Here is an 11,662-nt window from a genome sequence, read left to right as displayed (position 1 = left end):
TGCAGTATTATACAATCAAACAAAAAATAGGAATACAAAATGGCTTAGACCCCAGATGGTTTGCATTAAAAGTACATTCTGCTGTCCTTTACATTCATTGTATGGCAGTACACCAGAGTGTGGTACTGCAGCCTATCAACTATCCCTGAAATGAGCCTTGTGACCGCCTTTTACAATTTCACACAGCCAGGTACCATGACCTGTGTTCATTTTTAAAACATCTGCATCTTTGCCTACAACGTTGGTACCCGGATAAAACAATATATACAAATATGAAGCTGCCACGTTGTTTCAGGAAGTGCCATATCGTTTTGATGGTATGATATTGTTGGTTGTGGCCATCCGAGACATCTTCCGGTCGGTTGACGTTGCACAGGGAGACTCGGTAGTGCTTTGTTGTGGGAGGGACTTGCGGCTGAGTGTAGCCCTCAGCCGCCTCCGGAACACCTTGCACAGGAACACGTAGATGAGGGGATCCAGGCAAATATTCGTGGTCGACAACCAGAGAGTCGTCTGATTGGCGATGTACAACGCATTCTGCGCCAGGCAGTTTGACCCGACCCTGGTCTGGGTCAGCGTGTAAGGAAGGCGGGTGATGTGGTACGGGGCAAAGCAGATGAAGAACACCACCACCACCACAAAGACCTTGGCCTTGGTCTGACGGCTGGAGACTTTGGAGCTGCTCCGGGAGGCTTTGTACGACTCGTACACTTTCTTGCTGATGAAGGTGTAGCACACTGCCATCAGAGCCATCGTGCCCCAGAACACCACCTGAAAAACATACCATTACTATTAGGTCTCCTGAAATGTTAAAGGAACACGCCAACATTTGGGGGAATTAGCTTACCGTCTTCTCCAGAGAAAGACAAGAAGATAGATACCAGTTTCCTCTCTGTGCGTTCAGTAGAAAGCTATCTGGCTGCATGTTACTGTCACTGTTCGCTTCCATTCATTGTGCTAAGCTAGGCTAACGTGCAGCCAGATAGCTTTCTACTGAACGCACAGAGAGAAAACTGGTAGCCTATCTATCTTCTTGTCTCTCTCTGGAGAAGACGATAAGCTAATTTCCCAAAATATTGGCGTGTTCTTTTAAGCATGTGAGCACCTTTTCATACACATACCATCATAGAATAATTTTATTATTTAGGGACAGATAATATCAAGTTCTTACTGACATGTTTAGTTGACAGCCACATACATCGTTGTAAAGGATAACACAATGTAGTCGCCCACTGCCATTGTGGTCCTTGTTGGACCAAAGATTGAGTCATGGTGGCTACAGTAATTGATAAACCATAAATGAATAGTGCAAAGTTACTCAGTATATCAGTCTCACCAGACAGATGTAGATGAATGCCTCATGCCAGAGCCTGCCAGCTTTGCCTTTCAAGGAGATGCATTTCAGTTTGCCTACTGTGGCCTGTGGTGTCTGGTCGGTCAGAATGACGTTGGGCAGTTCCAGAGAAAACATCACCACCCAGACAGACGCACTGAGGATCTTTCCGACCCTGACCTGCAGCAGAGGGGCCTTCCCGAAGGGCCGGACTATCTTCAGGTAGCGATCCAGGCTGATGAGGCCCATGAACAAGATGCTGACGTACATGGTCATGTAGAAGAGGACAGCGGAGTATCTGCAATAGAAGACGCGCAGATGCCAGGAGCCCACGCCCGCATCGGTGAGGACTTTGACGGGGATGGTAAGAGTCATCAGTAAGTCTGCCACCACCTGTTGACAAAGGAACAAGTTATATTTCGTTAACCCATTCTCTGCCACCACTTTGATCATCCTAAACCATCCTCTGCCAGCGCTATTTGTCTATGGAGATGTTCACCTTCTTTGCAGGGCTATAACTTTAAAAATTGTATTGCTAAATTGACATTACTATGGCCCATTCAACATCAATTATCTATCGTTCAGGATGTAGGAACGTTTAACTTTTTCATTCACACATTCATACGAAAGAGTATAAATATGTTTTTATCGTTTTCTGCAGTATTTCATAGAACGTGAGATATAGGCATAAATGCATATATTAGATTATCAAATGCAGTTTGATACCAATCCATGCTATATAAAAAATGTCAACTGTACATGGTCCTAAACGGTATGACTGGTCATCTGCGGGTGAACGGAGGGGGGGGGGGGGGGTCGTTTATAATTCCGTGACCGACGTTAAATGATTTATGTAGTATGGGTGATATATTGATCAGAGCAGTTTGTATCGAAAATGATAAAGAAAAATGCTGAAACTCACGTCAGTCTCCTCGTACCGTTGGGTGATGAGAGTGGAACAAACAGATCCCAGTTATGTGGTGGGGATCGAGGCGATCCAGTTCCGGTTTGTATAATACTAATATATGCCCAAATCATGTTGTTTATTGAGTTATGGCAACGATCCATGTCCACGGTGTGTGGATTGAGTCCCGGGACGATAAACGAGTGGCCGGACGGAATTAGGGGACGGACCGAGCTCCAACTAGCATTTCCGGTTTGGCAACTCAGCGATCGGCCACCAGGTGGCGGTATTGAAGCGTTGCAGAGTTGTGATGGCTCCTGCAGCATATGACAAGGCTCCGTGTGTGAAATATGAATTCCATGACGAAAATATGAAATATGAACTTGAAACACACTGTACAGTGATATTGGCAGACAACGCATGGCGGGCAATAATGCTGAATAGCGATATTGGCGGGTAATGGGTTAATAGCTTACGCTTTGCTCTATTGGAACTATCCCTTTAATCATATCCTAAAATGAAAGCTTTCCCCTTGTGTACCTGCCCACCTGCCTGACCACTCCCACATCCGCTCCTATAAAGCGGGGTCATGGTCATACAACACCTCCTTCCTTAGTTTCACAGCCGATGCCCGTGTCATAGCACTGCTTTAAGTTTAGTGTTAAAGTAGTTAGTTTAGTTATAGGAGCTGTGTTGGCATTTTATTTTGTTTCTCCCTCTCTCACTAATTTACGGGAGAAAGAAAGGATAATGTTGTCACCACCAGAGAGTCTAGAAGATGATGATCATTCTGACCTCCACCGGCGCTTCGCATTGGGGCGCGCGTCGCTGAGCAGTCCCCAGCCGGCGTTGTGCTCCGGCTATGCAGCTGGATACTATGCCCCAAGAGGCGGTCGGCTGAGAGAGCTGACGGTCTCTCTAGGGCGGGTGATGTTTTGCGACACGAGCCTCAGGTGTGTCAGTTCATCATCATTAGGTGGCTTCTTCGTTCCGAAGGTTGCCTATCACTCTCCAACCCATTCTGTCCCCATGCAGGGGCAACTGCGCAGCTTGCGTAAGGTCGGCTCCAAGCAAGAATCCCTTCGTTGCCTCTCCATAGCGGTGTGGAGGGGGTTCTAGTTTGATGCCCCACAATAAAACAGTGCTCCTCCTCAGAGAGGTCATAGCTTTGTTTTCCTGGGGCCGTGATTCCGAGTCTGGGGTTCAAATCCCCGGTCTCTGAAGACGGATACCCTCTGCCACTGCGCTGGCCCCGCTTTTCAAGACGAAAGCACCCGGCGTGGAGGATGCGAGCTCAGTGTCTCATTAGGAGAATATCTCCGAGCTCAAGACGGCTGCAGCCCGCATACAACGGAGCTTGCTGCCGATGCTGCTGTATCTGGTAACACCATTCTGTGAAAGGGACGTGTGTTGCCTTCCCTTTTTTCTTTTGGATAAAAAGAAGGAGAGACAGTCGGCTGTCTGAAGTGTTTGGCCTGTATCGCTATTCCTCACGTTACACAGCTTCAGTAGTAGCCGCTTTAGCTTGCTACTGCATTAGCTGGTGGCTATCGATAGCCGGTAAGAGCTAGCTGTTAGCCAGTTAGCTGTTAGGCTAAGCCGTTAGCTTGCTGCTGCGTTAAGACTGGAAACGTTAGCTTGATGCTAACCGTCAGCCTGGAGTTAGCTGTTAGCTTGTGCTAAAACCGTTGGCATTAGCTGTGAGGAAGTAGCGGGCCCTGAGCGCTCTGACTATGGCGTCATCTCTGGCAGAAGATGTCGTCGGCCTGCACCATGACCGGCCGCAGGATGTGGGCATCACACCGGAGCGAGGCTCCAGCCGTCACCGCTTCTGGCCCCGCCAGCGAGAGGCCTCGTCAACATGGTGGACCAGTCATTTGTTGCGGCCATTCATCCTGCGTCCGGTGGTCAGGTAGGACATTACACTATGCCCCACTCTTCCTTCCTCCCCCTCCAGAATGTTTTTGGTTAATAACAATGTTTTTGTTTAACAAAACGTGTGTTACTTCACTGTTACGATACGGTAAGGTGGCGGTAGAACCCAAGGCAGCAGGATAAGAGTAAGCAGGGAGATGAGGCAGGAGTCGACGGTCACAATTTAAAGCCTTTACTTAGCAACGTCAAATGTACATACAAGCGTAAATAATAGGCACAGCCGTGCTGGCACTAACTACAAAACAAAACCTAACCAGAAGACGGACTGAACACACGAAATAAAAGATGACAAAACAGAATACTAATATACACTTACTTTAGACCGAACACAACTACAAGGACAACGTTTGACACAGACATCACAGGAACAGGTAACAAGGAGGAATGACTCCACACCCAGGTGAGGACAACCCACACTTAAATAACAAGACTAATTACTAATTGACCACAGCTGGTAAGCTAGTCTTAAAACAATACATAAACCACAGGAACACAAGAGCATAAACCAAAATACAACCAGACAGGAAACCCACATCAAACAAGGGGAGGGAAAGTTAACAACAACACACACCATGACACCACATTAATCATACTATTAATTATAGTCAAAACATTAGTCAACAACATGTTTCCAGTGCTGGCCTCCACCGTCTGCGGGTTACCACTAGAGGGTGGTAGGAGACCATTGTTCACATCATGTCTGTGGTGTTGACTCTCCCAGGCTTGAGCTGACCTGCATTTTGGGAGATACGACGTGTGCTATCATGTGAACTCACAGCTACAAATGCTGGGGTTGTTTTTTCTTGCTTGGAGTTATTTGAAAATTCTGTTGGTCGCTATTTTGTATAGCTTCGCAAGGCTTGGAAGTTCTAGCACTTGGCCAAGGCTTATGTCCTTCTCTCTACTTAAAAACAGTGTTCTTCTTACGTGAGAACTGTGAACTGGGTTTTTTTATTGTATGATGAGAAGTTGTGTGTGTGTTTCATGTAACGTTTAGGAAACGTAGCATTGAGTCCACAACTGGTCTGGGTGTTAGCCTACAGAGTTGTACATAGTGGCATATGACCAAGGGCCTTGAGTCCCTCTCTTAGCTTGATATTTTTTCTTTGCTTAAGGGTAATGATACAAATAACGGGTGGCAAGTTTTCACACATAAGCCAGAGCCGTGGATAAAGCCAGTTTTTTACACAAACGAGGTTATCGGCTGTGGCTGGCGTGGCGTGCATGATGTAAAGCTTTTACTCTACAGGTAAGTATGTGCTTTCATCTGGCACGCCATGCACCTGGTGTCACGGCTCTGTTTTCTTTTGGCGTCATATCAGGGGTGAGGTGGTGAGGGGGTGGATAAAATAAACCTCCCCCCTCCCGGATATAGTTATATCCTTACGAAACTGATTGGCCGAGAGGTTGTGCCTTTCTACCTATCAGTCTCCCTGTCGAGGTCTATCTCGTCACAGGGGGGGGGGGTTCCTGTCTCCCACACCAAATCAGGATAGGTGGGACACGGGTTTCCCCCGGCCATTTGAAAACATCACAGGCGCTTTTTCTTGCTGGCCAAGAGACATGTCCGTGAGTTACAGGGCCTGTGCTACAGACCGCTGTCATTGTAAAGGATAGGTGATGCAATACAGTAGAGACAATTTATCTTCTACTCTGCTCCCTACCAGTAGTGTATGTTGGGTCAGAGCCTCCTCCTCAGGGAGTTTCAGAGTCTCCTCCTCAGGGAGTTTCAGAGCCTCCTCTGAGTTTCAGAACCTCCCTCTCAGTGTGAGAGCCTCCTCCTCAGAGAGTATTGGTCCAATTGTTACATGAACCTTTTTCAATTGTTTTTACTCACGTTGTGGTCTCTCTGGGAGAATCGCTGTCTTCTCCTCTTACATGAAGAGCAGAATTGACGCATTTATTATTCCCAGGCTCGAGAGGCCATTGAAGCACAAGCGCGTTTTCTTATTGGCCAAGAGACATGTCCGTGAGTTACAGGGCCTGTGCTGCAGACCACTGTCATTGTAAAGGATAGGTGGTGCAATGTAGTAGGGACAATTGTCTTCTACTCTGCTCCCTACCAGTAGTGTATATTGGGTCAGAGCCTCCTCCTCAGGGAGTTTCAGAGCCTCCTCCTCAGGGAGTTTCAGAGCCTCCTCTGAGTTTCAGAACCTCCCTCTCAGTGAGGGAGCCTCCTCAGAGTTTCAGAGAGTCTTGGTCCAATGTGTTACATGAACCTTTTTCAATTGTTTACTCACGTTGAGGTCTGTCTGGGAAAACCGCTGTCTTCCCCTCTTTTTATAAGGAGCAGAATTGACGCGGTTGTTATTCCCAGGCTCGTCATGTGAGGACCGTGTCTGTGTCTTTGTAGACCGGCTCCCTGCTGCTCATCCCAGACAGCAAGGGGAAACGTTGTAAGGCTCTTTCTTCTTAGAAATTCGCCGTCACTGTTTTCGGGTTCTTTGCGAGCATATACGCTGTTTTATGAAATCAGTGTATGGTCTTACGAGACCGATCAGCGCTGGCCAAGGGTGTTTTTTCAATGATTGAATATGTGGGTCTGGCGCGCCTTGGTTGCCCAACATCATAAAAACAGCGTTTTTTTTATGCGGTCGGCTGGGAAGGAGATTCTTTTTCTCTACCGAGCGCCAGTGCACTAGGTTAGACTCGATGGCTCACGTATATCTCCGGGGGGAGATGACGGAGTAGATCAAACATTGGCAGGGGGGGTTCACGCATTTGGGTGGGCCACCAAGAGCAGTGCGTTCGCGTACTGACCGTCTTGGTGGCGCCCTCTGTGATGTTTTGGATCGACACGCGTACCTACCCCCCTCTTAGGACTGGGGGCGGCGGCGTGACTAGGGCATGGGACTGGTCCTGGTCGCGCCGGACCGGATCAGTTTAACCCGTTGTCCGCCGGGCCGCAGAGAGGTTCTGGTTCCCCGAGGGGCTCTGTGCTTTTCCGGGGGGGAAATGCCAGGTCGGGCCGGACGTCACAGGAGTTGATGTCATGAATGTGTGTGTCATATACATGTCACCTTGAGTTGCCCTTAACAGTGGCATGCATTGGTCCATACTGTGTTGTACCTTTTTGCACGATGTTAAGGGGTTGGTCCTTCTCCATTTGTTTCACCCCTCCCTCCCTGTTAAACCGGGGATGGGACTGGGCTGTCGGGGAGGCTGCTTCTGTCAATTCCTCTATGCATCCCTGTGTAGGTCCCGGTCCACCAGGCCCAGGCGGGCCTTGCCCTCAATAACCTGTTGGCCTGGGTTAACCCTTTTTAACGCTTGAACTGCATTGTATAGCCTGTGTATACACGCAGTTGTGTTTCTGGGGTTTCTTAGTGGGTTAAGGGAGCTCCCAACTCCTGTTATAATAAACATAGGGGGGTGGTTGTCTCCCCGGTGTGTTGGTAGCAAAGTCGACTCTCAGGTTGAGCCCGGGTCTGACCCCGGCTGCCCGAGAGTATGCCCCCGCATCTTTCATGACGTCTGCCAATTGTGTCAAACTCTTTCGCTGAACCTCGACCCTGCAGGATTAATAAATTGGCGGGGTCATGGTTCGTGGAGATTGTGACATGGTGCACAGCATACCGGAACACCCTTTCCGCCGGGATACTGTTCTTACAGTAAGCCCCTTAGGCGCCTGTCTAGTCCGCAGTGCTCCGGGTGCAGGTCGAGTTCTACTCTTGGGACCTGTCGGCCTGGATTGAGGGATCAACCTCCTTGGAGGGTTGTCTCCCCGGCACGCCGGCTGGCCCCACATTATTGTGGGGGGGAAGCCTCCTTGGGAGCGCTTCGGAGTGGCGTGCCAAGGGGAGACACGCCGGCGATGTGGGGGGTGGTGTCACCAGTGACCGTCTGGTGGGGTCTCGATACCACGGCCTCATAGACCTCACCAGGCCCCTTTTTTCAGGGGGTCCTAGCCCCGGGGTGGCCTGAGGCTGGGACCTCCTCCGCGCTCCGCTGCTACGGCCTTGCCACAGGTTTTTATTTTTTTTACTCCGACCCGCGCTATTGGGGGCTGTGACAGGGGTTTTGCTCACGTCAGTTCCCCGTGGCATGTGGGATGCGCGTCTGAGTAGTCGCGGGCGCCCAGCTTGAAACCATTCAATGAAGACACAATATCATTCATATGAATAGTGAAGAGGACAGGACCTAGAATTGAACCCTGTGGCATGCCTTTAGTTAAGAAAATCTGTCAGGGACAGATTGGCCACATGAAGTCCCTTCCCCCACAATGACATTCAAATCAATGATGATAAAACCTTAGATCTCTCACCACATTCTTCAGGTAGACCATGAATGTGGAGGTACTGCGGATGTTGAAGAAGATCCATGCGGCCAGGATGTTCAGTACCAGGGCCACCAGAAAGAGGAGGCTGTACAGACAGGGGAACACCAGATCCGTCACGCTGGTGTCCCGGACACACTTTATGGTGGTATTGGACTGGGTGCTGTTCATCCTCTCGACCTCAGTGGACCCTGGGAGGGGGAAGAGAGTTGAGAGACGATGGAATGAGAGAAAGAGAGATGTTTCTTTGTTGCACACATGACATGCCCCAAATTGCAAGTTGGACAAAGTGGGTATGTCTGGAAAGAAGAGGCTTGTGGGTACCTATAAAACCAATGTTCACTCTGATATATTCATGTGAACAGCCAAGGGACCTTTTGGAAGATGAGCATGGCAGTTTTTTCTAGGTGAAAATGGAACATAATTTTGAATCATTGCCTATTAAAACCCCCTTCCCAACAGTTGGGCTTAATGAAAATGATACCAATGGAAAGCTTAGCTTCTCTAGTTTACAGGGATACCAATACCTTTGTGTTCGCTCAAATATTGAGCGCTATGGACCAAGATATTTATTAATGGGCAGAACCTTGATTTTACATGGCGGCCATCTTGAAATCCATCATGATGACGTGGCCCCTACCCCAAAATGAAAGCTATGATGATGAGGAACACGTGGGAAAAATTTGGTGCTTTTGTCCGGCGCGTCCACATCCTTCTCAAAGCTGGTGCTAAGCCACCGCACTAACAAGATACATGTCACAGAAAATATACTTATATCACATACACAAGATACATATGATATGTCACATAGAAAATACATTTATATCACATACAAAATATACACATGTCACATACACAAGATACATATGTCACATACACAAAATACGTATGTCACATACAAAAGACACATACGAGGGGGCGGTCGGATGGCGTAGCGGAGATTGCGCTCGTCACCAATACAAGAGGCTGAGGTTCGACTCCCGGAGTCAGCATTGCCCTGCGGCTTGGGCCGGTCGTCATACTAACTCGTTTGGCTGAGTTAGGGGGAGGGAAGTCGTCGGTGGTAATCTGGCATTGTGGACAGCAACGCCTACAGGTCAGGTCTGGGCGCCTGCTCAGCGAAAGGCAGGAAATGGTGAAGGCAGCGTGACCTCCCACACGTTACGCTTCACCAATGAGAGTCCTCGCTGCCAGGTGAAAAAAGAGCCACTGGCTGTCTCCACATGTGTCGGAGGAAGCATGTGGTGGACTTCAGGGTTCCCTTGTACCGACCAGTAGGATGAACATGCGCACAACAACCAGGTAGGGGAGGGGGGGAATTGGCATAACGACTAAATTGAGATGGGGAGATTTTTTTTTTAAATCAGGTGGAGAAAAAGAGGATTAAAAAAAATAATAATAAAATAAAATAAGACACATACATCATGTACACAAAATACATTATGCCACATACACAAGACATGTCACATACAAAAGATACACATCACATACACAAGAAGATACATATGTCACATACACAAAATACATATGTTACATACAAGCATTAAAATGACCGTGACTCCTCAAAAAACTTTAAACATTCATCAATACACCCTTATTTTGTTAGTGTTACTTGGTATTTCTGGTAAAGTAGCTAATACTGCATTGTTTTTACAGTGTTACCCTGGTATTCCTGGTAAAATAACTAATACCGCATTGTTTTTACAGTGTTATCCTGGTATTTCTGGTAAAACATTTCTTTGTTTTTACAGTGTTATCCTGGTATTTCTGGTAAAACACTGCATTGTTTTTTCAGTGTTATCCTGGAATTTCTGGTAAAGTAACTAATACTGCATTGTTTTTACAGTGTTACCCTGGTATTTCTGGTAAAACACTGCATTGTTTTTACAGTGTTACCCTGGTATTTCTGGTAAAACACTGCATTGTTTTTACAGTGTTACTCTGGTATTTCTGGTAAAACACTGCATTGTTTTTACAGTGTTACTCTGGTATTTCTGGTAAAGTAGCTAATACTGCACTATTTCCCACAGCATGTTCCACTAGACGTCAATCAATTGGCAGAACTTCACAGAAATGTCCAAAGCAAAGCCATTATCAACATCCTCTTTGTTCATTCTGAATTCAGCCCCTGTCTCCATCAGTAACATACCTCTCTGTTCATTCTGAATTCAGCCCCCGTCTCCACCAGTAACATACCTCTCTGTTCATTCTGAATTCAGCCCCTGTCTCCACCAGTAACATACTGTACCACTCTGTTCATTCTGAATTCACCCCCCGTCTCCACCAGTAACATACTGTACCACTCTGTTCATTCTGAATTCACCCCCCGTCTCCACCAGTAACATACTGTACCACTCTGTTCATTCTGAATTCAGCCCCTGTCTCCACCAGTAACATACAGTACCACTCTGTTGATTCTGAATTCAGCCCCTGTCTTCACCAGTAACATACAGTACCACTCTGTTCATTCTGAATTCAGCCCCTGTCTCCACCAGTAACATACCACTCTGTTCATTCTGAATTCAGCCCCTGTCTCCACCAGTAACATACAGTACCACTCTGTTGATTCTGAATTCAGCCCCTGTCTTCACCAGTAACATACAGTACCACTCTGTTGATTCTGAATTCAGCCCCTGTCTTCACCAGTAACATACCACCGTATATATCTGCTGGCATTTACATTGAAAACAGAATGTCATTCAGCACAGGAGCAGGTTATATTATGTGTATATATGTATATTTCAGTATATTTTTACTGTATATTTTACATTATGCAAATTATAGACTGATGCCTTATCCAGAGAATACAGTTACAGTATATCCATGTTTTAGTCTCACCTTTGAACGGTCCTTATCCTCCCTGACTGAGGAGCATGTACGCCGTCCACTGGAACTCACTATGAAGGAGTGAATGATCTTTCCAAACGCTACGATTCTTACTTCGTGAGAAGTCATTCAGCCTCAGTGGCTCAGTCGCTGATGGGCGATAGGGATCACTCCAGATCTAAAGAGATATCCTGCACCCCGGTGCTCCTCCCCCCACCCGCTACAACCCCGGCTACTCTCTCTTCCTGTTACAAGAAAACACAAGCCAAAAAAGCAACAAAAAAAGGATGTCTTGTGGTGGTTGTGACTACTGTCATACTGAATTCAGCCCCTGTCTTCACCAGTAACATACAGTACCACTCTGTTCATTCTGAATTCAGCCCCTGTC

At 47.3% G+C, this 11,662-nt stretch overlaps 1 protein-coding gene across 1 annotated transcript; it reads right to left on the bottom strand.

Moving 5' to 3' along the window:
• Nucleotides 1–11,425, bottom strand: LOC311231179 (P2Y purinoceptor 12-like). Its single transcript, XM_084317700.1, has 4 exons — nt 11,287–11,425; nt 8,437–8,639; nt 1,337–1,726; nt 1–771 (listed from the first exon to the last, which is right to left on the bottom strand). The coding sequence occupies exons 2-4, from the start codon at nt 8,617–8,619 to the stop codon at nt 292–294; spliced, it is 1,053 nt and encodes a 350-aa protein (XP_084173826.1). The 5' UTR covers nt 8,620–8,639; nt 11,287–11,425; the 3' UTR covers nt 1–291.
• Between the last annotated feature and the right edge of the window lie 237 nt (nt 11,426–11,662).

The sequence above is a fragment of the Notolepis coatsorum genome, assembly GCF_963971535.1.
Source record: "Notolepis coatsorum genome assembly, chromosome: 1".
Taxonomy (NCBI): Eukaryota; Metazoa; Chordata; class Actinopteri; order Aulopiformes; family Paralepididae; genus Notolepis; species Notolepis coatsorum.
Note: the sequence above shows the minus strand (reverse complement) of the source record. Positions and strands in the feature narration are given on the sequence as shown.